At 43.1% G+C, this 22567-nt stretch overlaps 1 protein-coding gene across 2 annotated transcripts in view; it reads left to right on the top strand.

Moving 5' to 3' along the window:
* LOC116295322 (uncharacterized) overlaps positions 1 to 22567 on the top strand; it is a 44617-nt gene that overhangs the window by 7497 nt on the left and 14553 nt on the right. For both annotated transcript variants that reach the window (XM_089039830.1, XM_089039831.1), the window contains exon 2: positions 17270 to 17641. In XM_089039830.1, the coding sequence (XP_088895956.1) occupies positions 17270 to 17641 (372 nt within the window). The remainder of the gene's footprint in view (positions 1 to 17269; positions 17642 to 22567) is intronic.

Raw genomic sequence — 22567 nt, 5'->3', positions numbered from 1 at the left:
TTAAAATATTTCCTAGATATAGATGGACAACATCGCGCGCATTCAAAACAAAACTGTACGCAAGCTGCGAACCCAGGTATTGGATCGTTTGGACGCCGACTTCGCCTTCACGACATTCACAGAAGGAGACACAGAAGAAATCATGGATGAAGAAAGAGCCGAAAAGATAATAGACCTGATGCCTGAAGGTAACTACCGTTTAAAGTTAACGTTTATACAGTATTACGACGGCGACTGGGTAATAGAAAGAGGCCGTAACCCTATTCGGGCGTCTGGTAAGCAGAGCCTGTTTGTCTTAAATAAGCAAACGCGCCCCGGAGCGCTGGTAGGCATCGACGCGCTGTTCTACGAGGTTGCTTACCCTGTTACGGTAGTTATCTACGGTGCGTATGAGATCAAAGAGCCAGACGTTAGGAAACTCAAGCCAATGCGACATCCCGGCAACTGCGTCGGAAAACTGGTAAGCGAATTCTTTGAAGATTCCGCCCGCGGAGGTAAGTTAACTCCGAAAAGAAAAGAAGCCATCAGGAAATGGGAAAACGCCACCTACAAAGCCGGGGCTACGATAGACAACATAAAGAAATTAGAAACCCTCTTAGAAAGGCGCATACACGTGAAAGACATCACAGACGGGTACATTTACCCTGGGACACATAAATACGGCGGCAGAGGTGCTCCTATAGTCATCTACCAGCATAACGGACACGCTTGGCGAGAACTTCGATTCCCGCGAAAGAAAGAAACCAAGGTCTACGAAACCTCCCCGTTGGTGAACTTGATTCATGAGAACTCAATATGGTTAATGGATTCGGAAGGAAGCCAGTTTATGACCCAAGACGGCACTTTGTATCGCCCGGAAATCGAACACCAGCGCATCCAAAGCGCCTGTGAAACCCTTGGGGAAGACTTCTCAGACGAGGTCCTCAGCTCTCGTAGTTTGGACTTCTTAGCCGCAAAAAGAAGGAATGGGTGGAAACCGACCCCCAAAGAATTCAAAGACATAGCCAAAGCCTGCGTAGAACACGGCCACGGCGGTCTTTGGAACATGGAGTACGACGAGGAAGAATACGTGTCCTTAGACATGAAGCACTGCTATCCTGCGTCATTTAAAGGCCTGGGAGATTGTAAGGAATATTACGACCGCTACGGCCATCCAGATTCACAGTTCTTTCGTGTGTCCTTGGACGGCAGCTACGCCGCGCCAGCTACGGGGTTCGTCAGATTAACGTCTTGGAAGTTGGCTAAAGACTTACATCCCATAATTTACGCTTGGTACGGGAAGCATCTGCAGGAAAAATAATGGATACCGGTGCCATTGTTAAAGTTCTTAGAAGAGCGTAAACTCCTGAAATACACAGCGCATGAAGCCATACTTTGCCATAGCGCCTACACGAAGTGGTTACCAGAACACAATCCAACCGCCCGAATTGTCATAGGAAAGTTTACGCAGGGCGCTAAGGAGGGCGAGAAACACATGCAAAGACGTTTAATAACAGACGAAGGCGAACTAAGCTTTCTTATAAAGCGCGCCCATGAACAAGGAACAATGGTGTCTGTAGAGAAATGGGATTACCTCGTAGATGATAAGCTGCATAAATGGAATGCGCTGTGTTATTACCAGGACCATCGACCGCAATATTATCACCTCCGCGCCAGTATGCTCGCATATGCGCACATTAACCTTCTCGCAATGCTCTTGCGGTTTGACAAAGAAGACATTCCACGCGTAGCCACGGATTCCCTATACGTGAAACCGCACGTATTGGAAAAGATGAAGGAATTCTACACTGCCGATGAACTCGCAGAAAGTGGACAATGGCGCGTTAAAGATGAGGAGATAAGAGCCTGGAGGGCACGTGTAGAATATCACGGAGAACACACCCGCGGTTCCATTACGCCGACGGAAGAGCCACTGCCCTCAGTTGCGGACCCTATTTCCTACCAACGCTTCTCTTACCTTTACGGTACGGGAGGTAGCGGTAAGACGACGCGTGTGTTAGAACTCTTTCCTAAGATAAAGGTGCTAACGCCAACACATCGTTTGGAAAGAGAACTCTGCGAAATGGGCCACGACGCGCAAACTTACCACAGCTTCTTTCGCTGGAATGGCCAAAAGTGGGTGCCGGAAGCTATCCACGACATACCTCCCGTGATACTTTGGGATGAAATCTGTACCGTGCCCTTAGAAATCCTGCAGGAGTTCGTAGACTTCCTCCGTGGAAAATGCCAAGCCGTATTTGCCGGGGATCCATGTCAACCACCTCCTATAGCCGGAGAAATGCCCCATGAATGATTAAAAGAAATGGTAGACTATCATGAAGAAATTAACACAGACTACCGTAGCAAGGATCAAGTGAGGAAATTAAAGGCAGAATTAAGGGGCCTTAGCGACGCCGAACAATCTAAGGTGTTACGTAAGAGGGTACGAGCAAAGTCTTACGAAAACTTTCTGTATTCTTGGCATCCTGAGGATTTGGTGTTAAGCAGTAAGCGCGCAGCACAGTCGCGCATACAAAAAGATCTACTGAGAATACACCAGGAGCGGTTCCCTAGTCATTTGGTGCCCGTTTGTTATAAGCCGCGTGACACCCGCATGCAAAGAAAAGATGTCTTAGTACCCGGTACCGACATCCAACTGCAGAACGCAGTAACGCACGACAAAGCCTGGGTGCACATAGAAAAGGTGGAAAAAATAACCTCCCATCCAGACTGGGGCTTAGGCTATTGCATGACAGTTCACAGCGCGCAAGGGCTTACCATAAAAGAAACCTTATGGATCATAGACCAGCGGCTGTGTTGGAGCAACTTTATCTACACCGCCGTAAGCCGTTTAGAATATGCCAAACAGTTAAAAGAGCCTGGGGTCCGCAACTGCGCTACGATAAGACGCCAGAGGACGTAGCCAAAGAGAACATTGCCAAGAAACTCCTTCGCTACAAGCGCCACGACGAAGGAAAGGGGTTAAAGTTCGACCTATGCGTGGACGACGTCTATGAGAAAGGCGCCCGCTGCGCAAAGTGTAACATACCGCTACTATGGAGGTTTGACCCGAATGACGATCAGCAGTTCTCCGTGGATCGCATAAATAATAAACGCGGGCATTGCAGAGGCAATGTAAGACTGACATGCCTAGAGTGTAATCGGGCGTGTGGAGCAGCATTACTCTGAGTCTTTGGGGACTATGAGCAGCTCTTCCTTGACAAATCCACGACTTGTGCCATCTAGGTAATACAACACGGGTTGCCCTTCCTTGGTGACGGACTTCGAAATCTCATACGTTTCCAGAGACCAGTTAGGATCCGTGGCTCTCTTACTGCCACCTTCGAGTTCCCCCGGCTGATAGAGGTATCTGACCACTATGTTGCGGGGAAGCTTTTTTTCCTTCAGTCCGACCGCCCTTGAGCTTCTGACGTAGGACTTGTGTTTCACGTGTTTCTTTTTTATAGCATCCTTGGGTTTTATTCCCGTAGCCCTGGCCGCCTCGTTGTTCAAAGCCGCGACGACCTGGGGGAGCCTCTGAGTCCATTCCCTGTTGCGTTTGGAGGGATCTTCCAGCTCTTTCCAATACTGTTACCCAAAGAGACGCTCGGCCAGGGTCTTATTGAATCTTTCGACGATGCTCTGACCCCTGTGGTACTCAGCTTCGGCTCTCCTAATCTTAGTGCTGTGGTCTTTCAGGGTCTTAGTAACCACGCCCATGAACTCTGTCCCCGCATCCACTTGCAGCAGCTTAGGCCATTTCAAGACGCGCTTATAAATCCTACCTAGGGCTTCTGCGACTTCCCCAGAATCCTTGCTGGTTATGGGTTCGGCGTCCTTATACCTGCTTGCGATATCGACTACGGTCAAAGCGTACCTATAGGTCTTTCTTCTCACCTTGTCGTGCGGTAAGAAAAGCAAATCCGCCTGATGAACTTCATTGGGGGCATTTACGGTAAAGCTGGGCCTGGGAATGTACTTAGGCACGGGAAGATAAACCTGCCAGAGGGTTTGTTTTTTTAACCAATTTTTAGCCGTTTCTTCTGATACCCTGGCCGCGGTCGCGAGTTTCTTGATGGCCGACGCTCCTTTCCAATAGCCTTCGGGCCCATAGTAAATCCTTTTAAGTTTGTCCTCAGTTCGACCCATTATATAAATTTGATTCAAGCGAAGGATAAGACAAGATTGATCTTACGTCCGTTAAAATCCACCGTCTTTCCGTCCACCTTAATGGTGATGTTTATGCTTTCTACCAAATTAGACAAATCATAGCACAAAGAAATGGGAGTGTATTCTACCAGGTCAAATGGATTACCTTTGGACAGAAACTTGGGCATAAGAGAAGACTTTTCTCCATTGCTGTAACTATTGACCAAGTCGCAATAGACTTCGTAAGAGGATGCGACTTTCCATTTCACAGGTATGGCTGTGTCGGTAATTGTCTTGCCCGAGGCACATAATAAAGATCCCAATGGGTCAAACTTTCCAAAAGTTACTGAATAGTTTGGCATATTATGTTTGAGGGTCATTTCGTGCGGTAATTCCGTGGTGAGAGTATAACCGCGCTTGGCGAGCTCCTTAGCAAGGGTGATTGGCGTGTAATGTCCATCGGGTAGCATTTCACCTTGATATTTGCCGGGCGCCTTAAGTACGGTGACCAAGGCATTGACTAAATTATACCAAGAATTGTACAAAGAGCAACTAACCAGCCGAACCTTATAGGCTTTGATGGGGGGATTCAAGTAAGTGGTAAAGTTATTCTTATCGCTTTCCAAAAAGACGATCATTATATTCTAGGCGCCAAAGGCGCCACTAAAGGCTAAGCGTAGCTTAGACTAACTACGCCTCCCGCCAGCCCTGCAACTCCTACGAATACCAGCTCATTGTCTTTTTGTTTCTTAGAAGGCTGGTAGTAATTCTTGAACTGAGGCTTTCTCATTCTAAAGTCGGGGTGCGCCTGTGCATAGAGTTTAAAGGCGTAGTCTGTGTTTTCAAAGTTCTTGTCTGCCTGCATTTTGTCTTGGTAATTCTTATCCAACCAATCCCTGTAAGCTTGTCTTTTTTCATTCCAAGCTGCCACGTCCCTTTGATATTTCTCTAGCGCCAAATCATGCCTTTTCCTCTCAGCAGCCAAATCTCCGCTTTTGTCGCCTCTGACTAATCTATCCAAATACTGACCGCCATAATTAGCTCCAGTGAATGCTAAAGCTGCAATAACTCCGCCTGCGATCAAACTAGCCATTTATACATTACGGATGTACTTTTCCTTCCGTAGGCAATCCTTTACCATGATTGCCCCGCCAACGGCAGCGGTCATCTTAGTAAAGTTAGCGAAGCTCTTGCTTGGGTCTTCAGTAAAGTCTTCTTTGAGCACTTTCTTACCTACCCAACCAATACCCGCAACAATGGAAGTAATAATGGCTGCCTCTTCAACAGTTTTCAATAACGCGGTTGACATTATATTACAAAGCGAGAAGGTTATTACGCATGAAAATGACCTTGCTATTACTCCATCACGGGTATTTTGCTTCGGGGCTCCTGCGGTATTTTTGGCTTCGTTGCCCGCCATTGTAAGTAGAGGCTGCCTGCTGCTATAGCAACTCCCAACGCGCCAATTACGTAGCCCGGATTAATAAAGGATTCCTCTTCTTTTTCTACCTTTTCCTCCTTCTTTGCTTTGTTCTTCCTGTTCATCTCTGCGAGCTTCTTTCCGGCAGCGACATTGCCTGGAGATTTAGCCTTGGTAATCTTTTGCTCCTCTTGGGGCTGCTCTACCTTCGACTCTGGTTCACTCATTTATATCTAAGGACTTGAAGGACTTGACAAGTAACTTGGGAATGACTTGACCAAGTACTTAAGGATGACCTGACCAAGTACTTAAGGATGACTTAACTAGGTACTTGATCAGGTACCTCAGCAAGTGCCGCCTGGAAGACCTTTTCGACTTCTCTATCCTTCTTGAAGTCCTTCCAAGTTGTTCCAAAGGAACCTAGTACCTCCTTCAAGTCGACATGCTGAGCTACGTGCAAAGTCGCAGAGGCGACTGCCATTAACTTACCGCACTTCAAAGACAACCACCCGCAGGTTATCTTAAGTTCTTGAACGATGATATAGTCCTCGCTTATGTCCTTCTGCAGTTGCTCCACGTCGTCTATGGGCAGCGCAAGTCCAAGGAGTTTGGTGGCAAGTCGGATAGCGGAGTCTGCTACGGCGTCCGTGGTCTTACTTGCAAGGGCGGCCTCGTACCTCTTATGGAACTTCTTTACTTCCTCTTCCGACAACTTGTTAACTTGCTCATGGGTAAGTTCCTTGCCTATCATTTCCTTGCACTTCCCAGAAGACACAAGGATGTTGAGTTGTTCCTTAAGGTTACTTTCGTCTAACTGCGTGGGAACTTCATCTATCAACTGCTCAATCTCCATATATGTTAGGAATCAAAGATTCCAACCGTGTAGGGAAACCTCAAAGAGAAGATCATCTTGGAATGTTGGTGCGTTTTTAGATGCCGCATGTATTCGTGTAACTGTTCTTTGGAGATCTCGCCGCCGTAGTCCCTTAAGATGGTTTCCAGGTCTGACTTACTTGGAGTATAAAATACGACAAGTGAACCTATGTTTTCCCTAAAAGGCTTGGAGACACTGGTAAGCTGCTGCGAGAGCAACCAAACGCTAATGTTGTCATGCCTGCCGCTAAAGGCGAGTTTAACGAGCTCTGATGTGCGTCTTTTTACGTCGTCCCCACAGGCAATGTCATCCAGTATGAGGAGTGTCTGTGTATCTTTAGGGAATTGTTTGTGCCAGAACTTAAGATGTCCAGATAACTCGTTGGGGTCTAAGATATCCACAAAGAAGTCGTCATCTTTTGCGCCTACGCCCGTCCAGGTGCGGTTGTTCACGTAGGTGGGACAAAGCAGCACTATGTAGTCGAAACGGTATCTAAAGGGTCCTAATAGCTGCTCTACCACGAACTGGGTCTTTCCGCAGCCGGTGGGTCCTACTATCAGAGCGTTACAAGGCATGTGATCTGGGTTCATAATATACTAGGATTTCTAACGAAATCCACTAGTGAAAACCGTAAGGTTTTCTGATATATATATGGAGCCTACGGAAGCAGTGCAGAGAATCGTTAACGACGTAAAATATAAGAGAGACACCATTGAAATGCAAAGGGAGGAGATCAATCGATTAAAAGAGCGCGTGCAGGAGTTGTACGATGAAATGTGTGGTCTGAAGCGCGCGGAAAGGTTTGGTGCGCTGTTAACGATGGCCTCATGGGCTAAGGAATCCGTTAAGGACTTTATGAAGTATCCCATATAAGTCTTATTAAATTCTTATTATATATGGAGTGCGTGCGATGTAATAAGGAGTTCAGTTCTAAGCAAATGCTCGAATATCACGTCAAAAATAAGGTCTGTAGAAAGTCGCGGGAAAAGCGCTGTGAACACTGCGATCGTCTGTTCAGCAGCAAGCAGATGTTAAAGTACCACGTGGATAACAGAGTTTGCCTGAAGAACATTTGTGAGCGCTGCGAGGAAAGCGTAGATAGCGACTGGCATCAGTTCCGCTGCTTTACGGGCTATGATCTTATCGCTGTGGCCTGTGAGGAACACGGCGACGTTGCTGCGCGTTGTTGTCCAAATGAGACTATTATCCGTTTGATACGTCGTAAGAAAGAGATTGACGACCGCTTTGCATGGTTCGACCGCGTTGAAGGTGTGCGTTGGAAAGACAGAGAATACTGGGAGGCGGATTGTCCAAAGTGTGGGTGTAACAGGAGCGAGCAACATATCTGGCAATGTTCGTACGTGAGCGCAGAGTGCCCCAAAACGTTTCAAGAATACGTCGATCGCCTTGAAATGGCGCGTGCAAAGAAAAGAGAGGAGATTAAGAAAACCTCAGGGTAGGCCCATACATGGGTTTAGCGAATCCACGAAACTATTTTGAGATATCCTTTATTATTTTTTATTTTTTATTAATAAGAATAAATAATAATAAGACATTCCTTAAAATAGTTTCCGGGGCATTTAATAAGATCTTAATAAGAATAAGGCCATCCTTAAAATATATGATAGCCTACGCAGCAGCATTTCTTGGAGGATTCCTAATCGCCCTTTCAATATATGGACTGTATTACGTGCGAACCCCCTGCTGACTGCGTTAAAAAAGAGTCGCCGACCCTCATTGTCGACGAACCCCACTTAAACGACGCTTTAGACGCACTTACCCGCATAGGACCGAAGGAAGGATGCACTTTGCGACGTCAAAGGCCCAGCGGCCATCCTTCTTACCATACGACCTCAGATGCGTAAACTCCTGTCCTTCGATGACGTAACGGACGCGATCTGGCGCCCACAGGCTGTACGTGACATCCTCATGCGCCAATAACAACCGTAGCCTGTCAATATCGTCAAAGGCTACATAATTTTTTATTTCGTAGGTAACACCCTCCTTTAAGTCTCTCCAGTGTATCTGCCTTACCACCTCAAACGCCATATATTCTATGAAATATCTTTAAGTGCGTCTTTAAAGTGTCTGTGTTCCTAAAGCGCTTACAGCACCACCTACAAGGTAGACGAATTCCACGCGCATGATCCGCGATGGCTCTGCAGATGCTGTCGTAGTCGTTGCTTATCAGCACCTTAAATCCATTTTCCTCGTAGCCGCTTAAGAGGCGGCGTTGATCCTCAGACAATACCCCGTTGCCTTTCGGAGTCTTCAGCTCGATGCAGAATCCACGGTACCGCCTGTGAGCATTAAGGATGAGCAGATCAGGCTGGCCGCGTTGGTAGCCCTTTTGCCAGCACTTTATGCGCTTGCCGTCCGAATCCTGCAGTTCGCCTAGACCAGGGGTCACGAGCATTTGGGGGTATAACCTGCGAATGTAATTTACCACCTTTTTATGCAGGTCGAATTCATTCTCTATCTTGAAGACTAACTTATTCGGGCCGTTAAACCGCCTTTCGATCTCATACTTACCCGTTTTACGTAATGTTGGCAGCACGTCACCAAGCACCCACTTACGGAACTTCTTAGCTATAGGCTTTTCAGACCCGAATACCAGTTCATAGAGGCCCTCTTCCGTTAAGTACACAGAGTGTGGCTGTGCGTTAAGGGTGTCCAGAGTTACCTTGTTTTCCTTTGATACGTGATCTGATACTGCCTTTCTGGAGTTTGCATACTCTAATGATAAAGCCACGGACTTTGCTTTAAAGTACAGTTTATCGCCTTGCACGATGCATTGCAGTTCGTTGTTGCCTTGTTCAAATACCCGCTACATGGTAGATTAGTTGAATATTTTAACTTTCCTTTCGCGAGCCTAATATGCAACGCTTTTAAGTTGGTTCATTTCTATACTCAGTTGCGCGTCAGACACGACGAAGACGTAGCAGTTTATCTTATCGCCGTCGCCCGCACTGGTGTTCTTGGTGCGCTTGATCTCCAAAGTGATACCGTCTTGGGTGTTGACCAACCGCAGACCCTGCCCATGTAGGTCTTCATCGTTCGTCGTGCGCATGTCGATCCATAACGCGTACTTATCCTTAAAGAATTCCTCAGGGCTAATTTGGTCGCCAAACTTGCGCATGGCCTCTCTGTACACGTCTGCGGGCTTTATTCCCTGGGAGTAGACCTTGTTTGGAACGCCGTTGACATTTATCCCTACGTTGGTAATGTTGGGGTTATGAAAGGCTTCGGAGTCGCGCTTACTGGCCTCGTAGGGCTTAGCAAACACCAACATCAACCCCGTGAGACCTCTTCGGGGGAGGTTAATGCTTTGGTTGATAACCTCATCCGTCTCGTCCAAGAAGCTGAACGTCTTGTACATCACTGCGTGGTAGTAAAGGAATGCCTTTCCGGCGCTATATTCCATGCCAGCGCTACGGGCCAGCTCTTCGCTGTATACCGTTTCGTACTGCAGCTCTAAGTTGGTGATAGAATAAGGGTGAACGGCTCCACTAATTGCGGTGGACATATCTCCAAGGATGTTGGTCGTATCGGGCAGGGTTACTTCGAACTGTAACTCACTTAGCTGCCTTGGGTAATACGCACCATGGTTCGTAATCACTTCAAAATCCAAAGGGATAACGTACTTGCTACCATAGGCCGTCTTTATTCGCTTCGCATCTGCTACTGCGGTTTCTCCGCTGGAGTCCGTGGGCTGCGTCTTAACAGGCGTGTGGACCTTACGCAGGATGAGACTACCAATTCCTTGTTCTATCCTTTGCGCGCGGTCGAAGGCTGTTAACCATAGGTCCTTATAGATGGTATACAGATCGTACCTATTTAAGTCCAGCAAGGATTCCCCAGCAAACTTGATTCTCATCTTAGAGACAAGGTTGCGGCCCACGTTATTGACGCAACACCTTTCATCCGCAGTACTGGGCTGCACCGCTAGGTCAAACCTTAAAGCCAAGGTGCCGGGTACTAAGACTAGGTTATCCGTTAAACGGGGCACGCCTACGTACAAGGTTTCTCCTGGTTTAGCGCTGCTGGGAGTAAAGGTGACCCGGTGAAAGGTTCGTTCTGCCTTTAGTCCGCCAACCTGCTTAGGTAATACGTTGGGGTTTAACTTTGAGCTTATCATATATAATGGAGGTAGACGAAACTACTGACTTCCACCCCACCACTGAGGAAGGCCAGGCTGACATTAACGACGGCGACGAAGAACCGCTGCTTCCCACCCAACAACCTGACGATTCCCTAAGGAATAGAATTGTAAAAGCCCTAAGACATCCCAAAGCACGCGAGTACGTACTTACGCGCGAGCACATAGAGCTAGAGGACTTAGGTACCGTAAACTCGGCCATGCAGCGGCTAAAAGATACGTATTCCAACTTTGACTCAGACGAAGTAAGGCTTACCGAGCGTGGCGGCAGAGTCCTCATAAGCGTCCAAGACCTGAGATTTCCTGACAAAAACCGCTGGACGAAACCGCAACCCCTTTTTGATGAAGATGGTGAAGTTAGGGGTGACGTGGCAAGATTAAAAGGCTTCCAGCGTGCCACGAGAAGCCTATTAGACCGGCTGGAGGCGTTAAACGAAAAGGCTGCGTTAGAAAGGCGCGCTGAGGGGCTACAAGAAACGTTGGAAGAAAGGGAAGCAGAATACATGAGACAAAACCGACTACTCCTTGATGCTCAAAAGAGAGAACTTGACGACAAGAATCAGTTAATAGTACAGATGAGAGAACAAAGAGACAATGCCGTACGCGATAGAGAGCAAGCCCAAAAGGCCTTTGAGCTTGCCCTACGAGACCTGGACATGAGCAAGAAAGAAGCTAAAAACTTGCATATCACCATAGCCGGCTCTTTGGAGGAACGGCGGCAGTTGGTTGCCGAAATCAACACTAAAGAAGAGCAAATCCGGCAAATGAGTCAGGCTATTGAAGACCTGGAGGGGCAAATAGAGCGGCAGCAGGAAACAATCAATGACCAAACTCGTCCCGAAGAGGAAAGGGAGGCAGCGCAAAGGGAAGTAGAAACCCTCGAGGTACGCCTTGCGGAATTACAGGCACAAAAGGAAAACCTGGAAAAGGAGTTGGGGCTTACCACCAAGGAAAAGGTAAAAAGAGCTCTGGTGAAGTATGGTATTCCGCTGGCATTCGCGGTCGCTATTTCAAGCGTAGTAGGAGTTATCCTATCCGCGCTTAAGGCTACGGGCGCAGGCGTGAAAAAACTGGGTTCTGGTTTGACGGACTTGGGAAAAAAGATGGCAGCCGGCTTGCCTGGGCTGCTTGGTAGCGTTCTTTGCCTGGCACTTAGGGCCGGCGGGGAACTGTTGAAGTTCGTGGGGAATAACATTTGGATCTTGTTTGTCGCTATTGGAGTGGTACTCCTGAAGAAGATGCGGGGTTGATCTTATCCTTGTATGTTACTGGAGGCTTATCGTCGTCAGGCACCCGAGGCGTCCTCGACTGAGGATAAGTAAAGATAGTATTCGCACCGCCTTGATAATGCGGAACTAGCGGCAGCACACTCATGGTGCTAATGGACTTATGGCACCAAGCAGCATTAGGGGAACCAGGACCAAGGCCATTTATTCGAAGGTAGGCAACGTCGTTGGGGAGAACTTGTAGCTTCGCATATTGGCAATTAGCTATCATATGAAAAGTTATTGACGTTATGTCCTCTGCGCTTTGCGGTGGGGGCTCCGACGAGAAATGAACTGGGTTCCTTTTGTTATCTTTTTTTCTGTAAGGCAGTAATGAATGGTCATTCTCATCAACGATCCTAAACCCAGCATTGCACGAATACCCCGTGTTGATGCTAATAGTACACACGATCAATCCCAGGCCTCCAACCTTCACCCACATCCCGGTGTCATACCAATGCTGTTCTAAGTATTCCTTCTCCTCCAAATAATGAAGAAACCAGTCCTCTTTTGTGTGCGGATTCATATATTTCAGGGAATAAATTCCCTTCTAAAGACTAAGAACCGTAAGAGTGCTGATGGTTGCGTGGTTATAAATAGTATCCCTTTGATTTTCTATGCTATTTACCGTAACCTTTCCCGTATCGTCTACGTGTATTTGCAGCTTTACCTTTCCATGGCAATGGGCCACCATGTGGAAAGTCCAAACCGATAGATTCTCGGCGCTCTGGGGGTTGGGCTCTACGGAGAAATGCGCAGGCTCCCTGTTGTTCGTTTTCGTACGCATAGGCTGCAGTATGCCATTGTCATCCAGAAACCTAAAGCCCACGTTGGCGTGACTACTCGTGCCAATGCAAATACTGCATATTATCAGCTTCTTTCATGAGTAGTTCAGATCCACAGACATCCCGGTGACGTCCACCCAAGATGCCTGGTTGTATTTTTTCTCGCCTGTGTAAGTCGTGTAAACACAATCTACTCCAGTTACGTAGGGGTTGTTTATCGCCATATGTAATAACTCAGACCAATGCTTGCGGCTGTTAAGCCGGCTTTTAGTAAGTTATGGTCATATTCCTCAGGTATCGTAGGCAAAACCTTCTTTGATGGTTTCTTAACTACGGGTAGCTTCGTTTCGTGTGACTTTTTTGGCTCCTCTACGAAGTGAGGAATGCCTTTGGTAGTATCAGAGTTCACGTCATTCACCCCAAACTTCATATTCTTAGTAGCTCGCTGCAGCTTGTTGTTATAACCCACAACGGAATTGGTGTTAATGACCAAATTACTTGGCATCAACCAACAACCAGGACTCAAGGCGCAATCCAGCCGCACTTTAGATTGCTGCACCGCTAATTGATATCTCTGCACCGACTTGGATATGTCATTTTCTATTATTGCGGACTCAAACAGTGTTAGGAATTCTTGTTGCGTTTCCTGTGAAGCACCTTGGGAACCAACAATGGGGCTGCGGGTATTTACCTGCGCTCCCAAGGTGCAGTAGACGAATGCTTCAATGCTGCGGTTGATCCTGGCTAGGTTTCTTAGGCCTTTTCCTTTTAATAATACGAATGGATCCCATGGACTGGGGTAAATTGTCTCAATCCTATCGATCAGCGTAACGTCATTCTTGCGACCACCCAAGTCGTAAAACTTTAGTACCCCGGGGTATTTTTGATGATACATGTCTGCAGGACGCACGCCGTCAACATGCCAAGCATAGATAATGCCCAAGCCATGCGTGGCGCCTTCCCGATAACGAAAGTCTTTTTGCTGCGGCTTAAACTCATTCATTAGTCTTTCTAGGGCAGCGGAATCGTAGTGGTTATTCATTCTATTGAATGGCTTTTCCCCCGGCATGGGCACTCTCAGCTCCTTCAATATGCGCCGCATAGTAAAGGCAACGTGGAACCTTAGAAAGGCAATGTCGAACATATCCGCGGCAACCCCGCAGCCCTTTGTAACCGCCCAGACGGCAAAGTTTAACTGCTGCGGCCAGTACTTAAAGTTAGGTCCCCTTAACCATTCGTGGGCTTCTTTTCCTGAAGTGTGCTTAAGGTTAAAATCCTTAAAGATATCCCTTATTACTACGTTAAAGGTTTGCTTACCCACTGGGATCTTTAAATGCGTCACTATTTTATCAAAGTTGTTTACGCCACCTTCAGCATCGTAAAATGGATAATCCTGGTTGGTTATTAATAGATTCTTTGGAAAATTAGGTAGCCTTTCTTTATGCTCGGGTGCCTTCTTTGTCACATAATGTGGTACCTCCTTTGGTTTCAAATCCTCATTGCTGTACATTCTGGAACCGTTAAAGTAAATCCCATCGGGTCTTCTTTCAAACTTACTGGCGTCTGCGTGTGGAAACATCTTCCTAAACGCTCTCCAGTTCCAGTAATCCTTGTTGTCATGATGTGGCTGCTCCTCAATATCATTCCCAAAAGCGTCGTACATTAGTATATATAATGGATGTTATACCATCAGCACCTCCACTTTATCCTGAACTTCCTAAGGAACCTAACAAACTAAACGCTGAAAACTTTCGTCTGAATAAGGCAAACTTAATACTGGCTTACTTGGAAGGACAAGCAAAACACTACGAAAAAGTTAGGAAGAAATACGTCAGAGCCCGGAGTACGCTACATAAGATTGCGATAACTTCAGGATCCATATCTGTTGGTTTAACGGTCTACGGCGTTGCTACTTCGCTTACTGGGCCGGGAATAATCGTTGGGGTTCCTTTAGCCAGCGTTGGGGCAGCCTGTGGTATTATTTCGGCTGTTGCTACGGGTATTATGAAACAGTTGTCAAGCAAAATATCCAAGCATGACACGACAATAGCTCTGTCAAGGGCTAAAGTAAATACCATTACCGATCTTGTCTCAAAGGCTTTGCGTGACAGAAAGATAGACGACGTAGAATTCTCGCTTATCTTAGCCGAAGAGGAAAAGTACGAGAAATTAAAGTCGGACATAAGAAACAAAAAGACGGTCGTAAAAGATATTTCCGAGGAATCTCGCAAAAAGATCTACCAGGAGGCAAAAGAAGAGCTTCAAAGAAAACTCGCTCAGTAAACATCTGCTTCGAAAAGAGCGTGACAGGATTCTATTTACATATTGAACGACAGTCTAGAAAATATGCAAATTAGAGTGTAAGACATAGATATAATAATTTTCACATACGTAAGCGTCCTGTGTGTCTGACGTTCGCTTGTGATCGCGGACTTTGGATCTGGGGAGGCCCAGAGTCCCGAGTTCAAGCCTCGCTGCAGACACATTTGGACCGGTTGCTGTGAGTGAAAAAAAAAGCCTCCCCCACTTACAGCAACCGTAAAAAAAAGATAAAAAATGCAATTCAAGAAAAATATATGTGTGTACTAGAGGGCATCTGGCGCGGGATGAAATAAGCCTCGTAAGCCCAAAATGTAAAAAACCCCACTGGGGATAGCTTGGCGTTCTGCGCGATGCATTCCCCAGTGGGGTTTCTGGCAACGCCAGTTTTGCACTTTTATCTTCTCGGAATCCATCCTAACAGTGGGTGGTTGGGGTCTATTTTGTAAAATATTTCATAAATTACGTCAGGGTAATAAGGAATATCCTTATCCAGCCGACAAAACATCCACTCGGCTTTTGTCATATCAGAAACCTCGGGAATAGACTTACCGGTAATTTCAGACAAAAGATAGGGAATAGCTTTGTAATATTTCCCTAGCTTTAATTTTTTCAACGTTTTCCGTAGACTTTGCGGGGTTTGCTCTTCTAAGTGATCTATGATTTTCTTCTTTACTTCGTTGTCTAAATATACCGGTCGATAACCTTGGATGTGACTCATCCAGTCCCTAAAGTATTTTATTCTCTTATAAGGTGTTTTCTTACGACCTCCATTGGCGTAATACTGCTCTCTGGTAGCATTTGGTACGGCATTACGAATATTCTTACCACACTCGTAACACTGTGCTGACGTGTCATCTTCTATTTGCATTTTCTTACCACAACAAATATACTTATTTGGTTTAGTAGGCATAAACTTAGGTTTCAAACACTTTACACAGAAGTCATAAACGAACTCTTTACATTCATGCATCGTATATAAGACAAATATTTTAACTTAGTAATGTGGGGCACCAGTAAAACCCGTAGAGAGCTTTTCGAATCGAATTACGCAGGTAATACCCAGAACGACCTTACGGGTAATACCCGCGGCCGACGCACGTACGTGAGCGCGGGGAATACCCATGTAATTCCGGGGGGTGGCCGCGAGTCCCCCTTACTGCTGCTAGCCTTTAGGCGAGTGCAATTAAAGAACTTTCAAAACATTACGAGTGTCTATTAATTCCAAATTGTACGAGAAGATCGTGCGATTTTTTTGTTTATAGTTCACTCAACAAAATTTCAGTAAAAAAAGAGAAGCGACGCCGTTCATCTTTGTCTATTTGGCGGCCGATTTTCAGTCCATCGCGCAACTGAAATGCATAAAAAAGATTAGTTCTTACGGCTTTAAAATTTTATTTATATGTTTTTTTAAGTACAAAATGATAGAAAATAATTGTTTTGACATTGTTTTGGCCATGTTGCAATAGCGACTTAATTCGGTACTCCTACGGAGTACAATTAACGCTCTAATTGTACTCCTCTTGACCAATCAGAGTCGAGTAATTTTGTTGAGTGTACTATAATAATAATAATAATAATAATAAAAAAAAAAAATAATAATAATAATAAACTCTTTATTTACCGAGGGTAGCACTAAATAGCAATATGCTAACAAACCTGTGGCCCTCTATATAAACTATGAAGATATGTGTATAAAAAACTATAGAATTATAACTACAAGATAAAAACCCCTACACTAAAAAATAAATTATAACTAATAGTTATTATTTATTATTGAATGAACCAAAGTTAGTAAATATAAAATAATATCTAAAAATAGCTATAAAAAACAATAATAATAGAATTAACTAACTTGCCCTCTAGCCTCTTAAATGCTAAGATTAATTTATTCATCTTTGCTCCGTCATAAAAAGGTAACCAACCTAGCGTATTGAATAAAGCTACTGAGGAAGATTGCTGGTCAGCATTAAGAATTATTCTTGCTGCGTGTTTCTGCATTCTTAAAAATGTTTTTTTTTTCAAACAATAATTCCGCACGCACTACTGACGTCACTAGATGTCTTGCTCGGTAGTCACAGTATAAATTCCTTGATATCTAACAGATATTTGCCTTATTGATTTGAAACTGTGCACACTTACTGATCACTTGTAGTCTTTGAAATCTGCTTTAAGGAAATTAGAACCACACCTTTTTGGATAAGGTCTATTATTGGCTATATTCTACATATGTGATTGGCAGCACTATTAAATACCATAAAAAAATTATCAGTGGAAATAAAAAATATTGTAGGCATCGTAATTTCATTTACCTTGTAGATGCAGCTTTCACTTGGCTACATTCAGACGATTCAGTAAACTTCGTTCAAGGTGAAGCTGCCCGATTGAATTGGACTGTTGATGTAGGTGCTAGTTTTACTTGGAGTTCCGTGAACATAAGAAGGAACAAAGTTAAAACTGAAGCTGGAAAACAAGAAGTAATTAGACTAGTCGAACAATCAGGAAGAAAAGACGTCTACTTAACTAACAGAGCTGCAGATCTGGATTTGAAAGTTACATCTTCTTTGAATATTGTAAACATCGCGTTTGAGTTGAGAAACCTAAGGGTTGCAGACGAAATGTTTTACAGTATATGTGTGATGAACACGGACTTCAGGTTTGCTATTAATTACACGAAGCTGATAGTAAACGGTGAGTAACAATAATTAGCGCAATTTCAGTTAAATTTGTAAGTGTTTGGTTATTATGCAGGCAATTCATGTAACATTGAAACTATCCTTAGTCCTCCCTCGGTCATTGTATTTGTTGAGACTCCGTTTAATTCGTAATTTAGCGACATGAGTGAGCAAAAGAATGACCTATTTTTTACTTCATTGCCTTAAAGTGAGCAAGGTTAGCTATCACATTTCTTGAGTTTCAATAAGGTTCTCTGTTCAGGTTTTGCGATTTTTTCCATAACTTATTGTAGAAACTGTTTTCGTAGCTACTACTTGTATCGAAAAAGAAACCTCATTATCGCTATTTCAGATATTAACTATGCTTAGTTTGAGTGCGCGAGTGAGTGATACATTTGCATATTTTCCAAACTAATTCAGAGAGAATTTTGGACAATTTTATTCTCGCTCGCTTCGCAAAACTATTGCGTCAATTTCACTGCATTTTTCATAATGTGATTTGATTATCCTAGATCCTAACAATGTACTTTATTTTAAGATTTTTTGACTGTTTAGCCTATAGCGAAAATCAAACAGTGCTATTTCTAGTTTTTGTCTTTTTTCTCCTCATCCCAGGCATACGATTTTCTAAAAATTTCAGAATCTTATCAAATAATACTAATGCAGCCTGTGGATAAATTTGGTCCAAAAATTCATTAATAATTCATGCATGAAGTAAACACAATAGAAATTATGACCATGAAGGTGATTTTATATCTGCATTGGAAAATATTGCCCATACATTTTGGAATATTTGCTCTTTTTGGTCTTTTTCCTCTCTTTCCAAAGCAAAAGGTTGTTCTTAAAAGTAAAGTTATATAGCACAAGTAAACTGCGTGACAAAACATCCTAAATGACCCGTAAATCTTCTGTTCTTTCGCTAACTAGTATAGTTAGCGTGTTTTCGAGGCTACGAAACCTAAGAAACCATAAAAGACGAAATGTACAGGCCAACAGAAAGTATGAGCTTATAAAAACAGCAGCAAGAATACAGTTCTAAATTTTTACATCCAATACATCCAATAGCGTACATTCAACTCGAAAAGTACGGTGTTTTTTTTTCAATAGAATTCAATCTAAACCATATAATACAGTCCGTGAATAGTTGAATTCACTGAATCCACTTCTGATATTTGCCTAGTCATTATTTTGAGAAAAGATCCAAAAACCGTGTTTTTGAGACATAATTTGCTGACCAAATGTTAACAGTTTTTTTTCTGATGCATAGATTCGTCTTCATTCGCATAAACTTTAGCTTGGATTTTCTCTATCAAACTTGGTTTATTTCGTAAACAATTCAGTGCTATTTCTAGTTTTTGTCTTTTTTCTCCTCATCCCAGGCATACGATTTTCTAAAAATTTCAGAATCTTATCAAATAATACTAATGCAGCCTGTGGATAAATTTGGTCCAAAAATTCATTAATAATTCATGCATGAAGTAAACACAATAGAAATTATGACCATGAAGGTGATTTTATATCTGCATTGGAAAATATTGAGAAATATAAAATAGAAAATATGAGAACATACATCATGAGGGTTTGAAGCTGTTCAATAAACTCGCAGATTGTGTTTTATCAGATCTAAAAACACTCGGCTACGTATTTTCGTTGTAAATCTCAAATATGAAAGTTTCGCTAAAGAGGCATTTATTTAAAACGGCTGAAAGTTTTTTCTTCAAACTTCCTACATCAATAGACCAATAGACCAGAGCTTTATCTAGATGGTAGTGATTTTTTTACAGCTCGTCCTTTCCAAATTTTGAAGAAAACGTTTTTTTAAAGGGAGGTGTAACCTAAAGAGCCCACGTCGTCGGTCGACATCAACGCTCTCGGTCGTTCCACACGTTTATGTTCGGCAGAATATTTGCATAATTATGACACCTTCAATGTCATTGTGTTTATGCAGATATTCTGCCGAACCTGTCCCGAAGTTAACAATGTGGAATGTCCGAGAGCGTTGTTGCCGACTGATATTGAATTGATTATTATTGAATTGATTATTTCTAGCGGGGTGAGCTCTTTATGTACACTTCACCTTAAAAAAATTTTCTCTCCAAAGTTTGGATAGGAAGAGCTGTAGATATTTCACTATGCTCCCTATGCACCCGGAACAGCAACCCCGGGGGGAAGGGGGGAGGACTCCGGGAAAAAGTACCGGGGATGCTCGTCGTATCGTATCTCTTAGGGGTAAAAATTCGCAATTTGGTATATTTTAGGGTGTTTTTACTCAGTTTGCCTGGAGGGAAAAAGGTTTTGAAAATAGCAGATCATACATGAAGTGCTATTACATGGGCGCTTGGAGACGCTGCGCTCACTCGTGAGAGATCTTTTCAACACGAGAAGATAAATTTCGTATCTCCAAGCGCCCATGTAATATTCTGTTTATTATATATTTATCCATAAAGCACTAGATCACTAGAGTGCACGCACTAAACCCGTGAACAATAATTAATACTAAGTAGTACTATTTTATACAGAATAGAGTGAAGTCATTAAACCCGTTCAATAGATATTAGACTAATACACATTAGTAGACCCTAATTCCATTGTTTTCTTTTGTGTCTATTTGACTATTACACGTTGACTAATAATTTTTATTTCACGGGTTAAATGCCTTCACTCTACTTTGTTTTCTATTGTTTAGTTATCACTATTTAGTACTAAAAGTTAGAATTTGTTTCACGGGTTTAGTGCGAGCACTCTAACATGTGTAATACAGTAGATTCCTTTCTCAGAGTATACTGGACTATAATATATTGCATATTTATAAATTAATAGGGGTTTCACATTTTTATGTTTTCACTCTGAATTGTAAGTGTTGGTGGAGAGTGGAAAGGAATGGAAATGAAATATTTAAAGATCGCTAAACATTGGAAAATTACTTAATCTACTTCAAAGACAAAGCTAAAAAACAACAACTTTATTTAACAATATTGTTATAGAGGACGTGCAAATGCATTAACATCATTGTAAACATATTAGAGTGCACACTGCATAAAGTACAAACATTTTAATGTTGTTTTTTTTTTTAAAAAAAAAAGCGTGCAATACTTTGCAGTATTTAGAACTAAATAGCACTAAATACATAATAAAAAGCAATAGAATTAGACTAGCACAATTTCACAGCATTTAGTACTATTTATGTTGCACACTTTGAGGCCCAGGTCAGACGCCGTAATTCACATGAGCCGAACCTAATTGTAGTTTGGATCGACTTATGGAATTAGATCGACTGGGCTGAGTCAAACGTCGAACTTATTACGAGTATTTACAGTCGTACCAAAAACAATCATGTTTGAGTGGTCAGCGGCAAACGCATCATAATGGCGTCTGCCATGGCAGCTCGCTGGTGATTGCTAATTTAAAAAAATTGAATTCAAGAAGAAGACGGGCTACCATCGAAATAAGCATCATACTCTTGCAAAAAAGAAGGGTGGCACTGCTACGTGTATGTTTTGTTTCTGCTCTTCTTCTGCTTTCGCGAAATGAAACGGACGTACGTGAAAGAGCATGCAAACGCTTTGCACGTAATTTTGGTTGGTTTGAAATTGTCTGGAACATTTATTCAGATGAACGGTTTAAGAAAACATTCAGGGTTTCCAGGGGAACATTCCTTACAATCTCAGAAAAATCGAAAATCATCCGCCATTAAAAGTTAATTAAATATGTATTGTCGAATTGCAGTCATTCCTACAAGGTTACTAATAAGAACAGTGTATTTATAAGTATTGTAATAACGTAGAGATTCCTTATTTTGAAGGTTTTCTGTGTTTATTTTTAGTTTTTCATACAACTAAATAGTTGATGTGCAATGGCTGGTTCATACTTTAACCCCGGTTTAACATTAGTATAATTATAAGCATAAGAAACTGAAATATTAAAAGTATTAAAAAAGAATATAATAAAATGTAATAACTCCTGCACTGTACACAAACTTTTGGGTTATCGTCTTCAGGTTTGTAGTCCTTGTAGATAGAATACATAGAGTATGTGCAACAGTTTGAATTGACTTCATGTTTGTTTTTTAAGGCCTTCATCAATAATCTATTGGTTGTATGCATCTTTGGCATTGGCTTTCAAGGCATTCATGTGTCCGCGGAACGATCCATGCCGAAAACCCTCGACGTCTTTTAAACTGTAGATCTACCGCGAAAAGTGTGTGCATTTGTAAGCATTTGTAGCGTATAAAGGACAAAAAAACTGTACACAATCAATACCTATGGACCTTCGTCATCTTGACTTTCTTCGAGTTGACAGATTCGAGCCTTGTACTTGACACCTCGTGGTCTTTCAATCCTAGGTCCATGTCCTCGGCCCAGTCCCTCTCATTTGCAAATACCCGTCGTAGAACAACAACAACAACAAAATACGGGCTGCATTTTTAGACTCGTGCTCCCGGCCAAAGGCCTGGGGTACGAGTAATGAAACTACTACGCAAAAAAAACCACAATGATTTCAAACTGATCTGTCCAGGTATATCACTCTCACTTGGCCACACACACTCAGCACGTGATCACTGTGTGATCCAATCTCAATGTTGAAATCTCTGCTTGTTCTCTAAAAAATCTTCAAAAATCGATTGTAGAAAATATAAGACTGTATCAAGGAAAGGATGGGAGGTTTTCTACAGTACAGACAGATTAAAAACTGAAGAATTATGGCAATTTTAACACGAAAAAGAAGCCGTCAGATTTCACTGAGATTTTCATGTGCAAATTACGACGGACAAACAACTGACTACTGAGATAACGATGGTATTTTAAAAGAATTCCCTCAAAGAACAGAAAAAATCCAAAAGACAACTTATTCACATGTATTCAAGAAGAATTTTAAAAGGTGAGAACAGACGAAACAATAAAGAAAGTGCAAGCATACTTAATAGAGGAGAACTATGGTGCAA

The sequence above is a fragment of the Actinia tenebrosa genome, unplaced genomic scaffold (genome assembly GCF_029948245.1).
Source record: "Actinia tenebrosa isolate PJP-AT-01 unplaced genomic scaffold, QUT_ActTen_1.0 PGA_scaffold7__59_contigs__length_16204524, whole genome shotgun sequence".
In the NCBI taxonomy this organism is placed as follows: domain Eukaryota; kingdom Metazoa; phylum Cnidaria; class Anthozoa; order Actiniaria; family Actiniidae; genus Actinia; species Actinia tenebrosa.
Note: the sequence above shows the minus strand (reverse complement) of the source record. Positions and strands in the feature narration are given on the sequence as shown.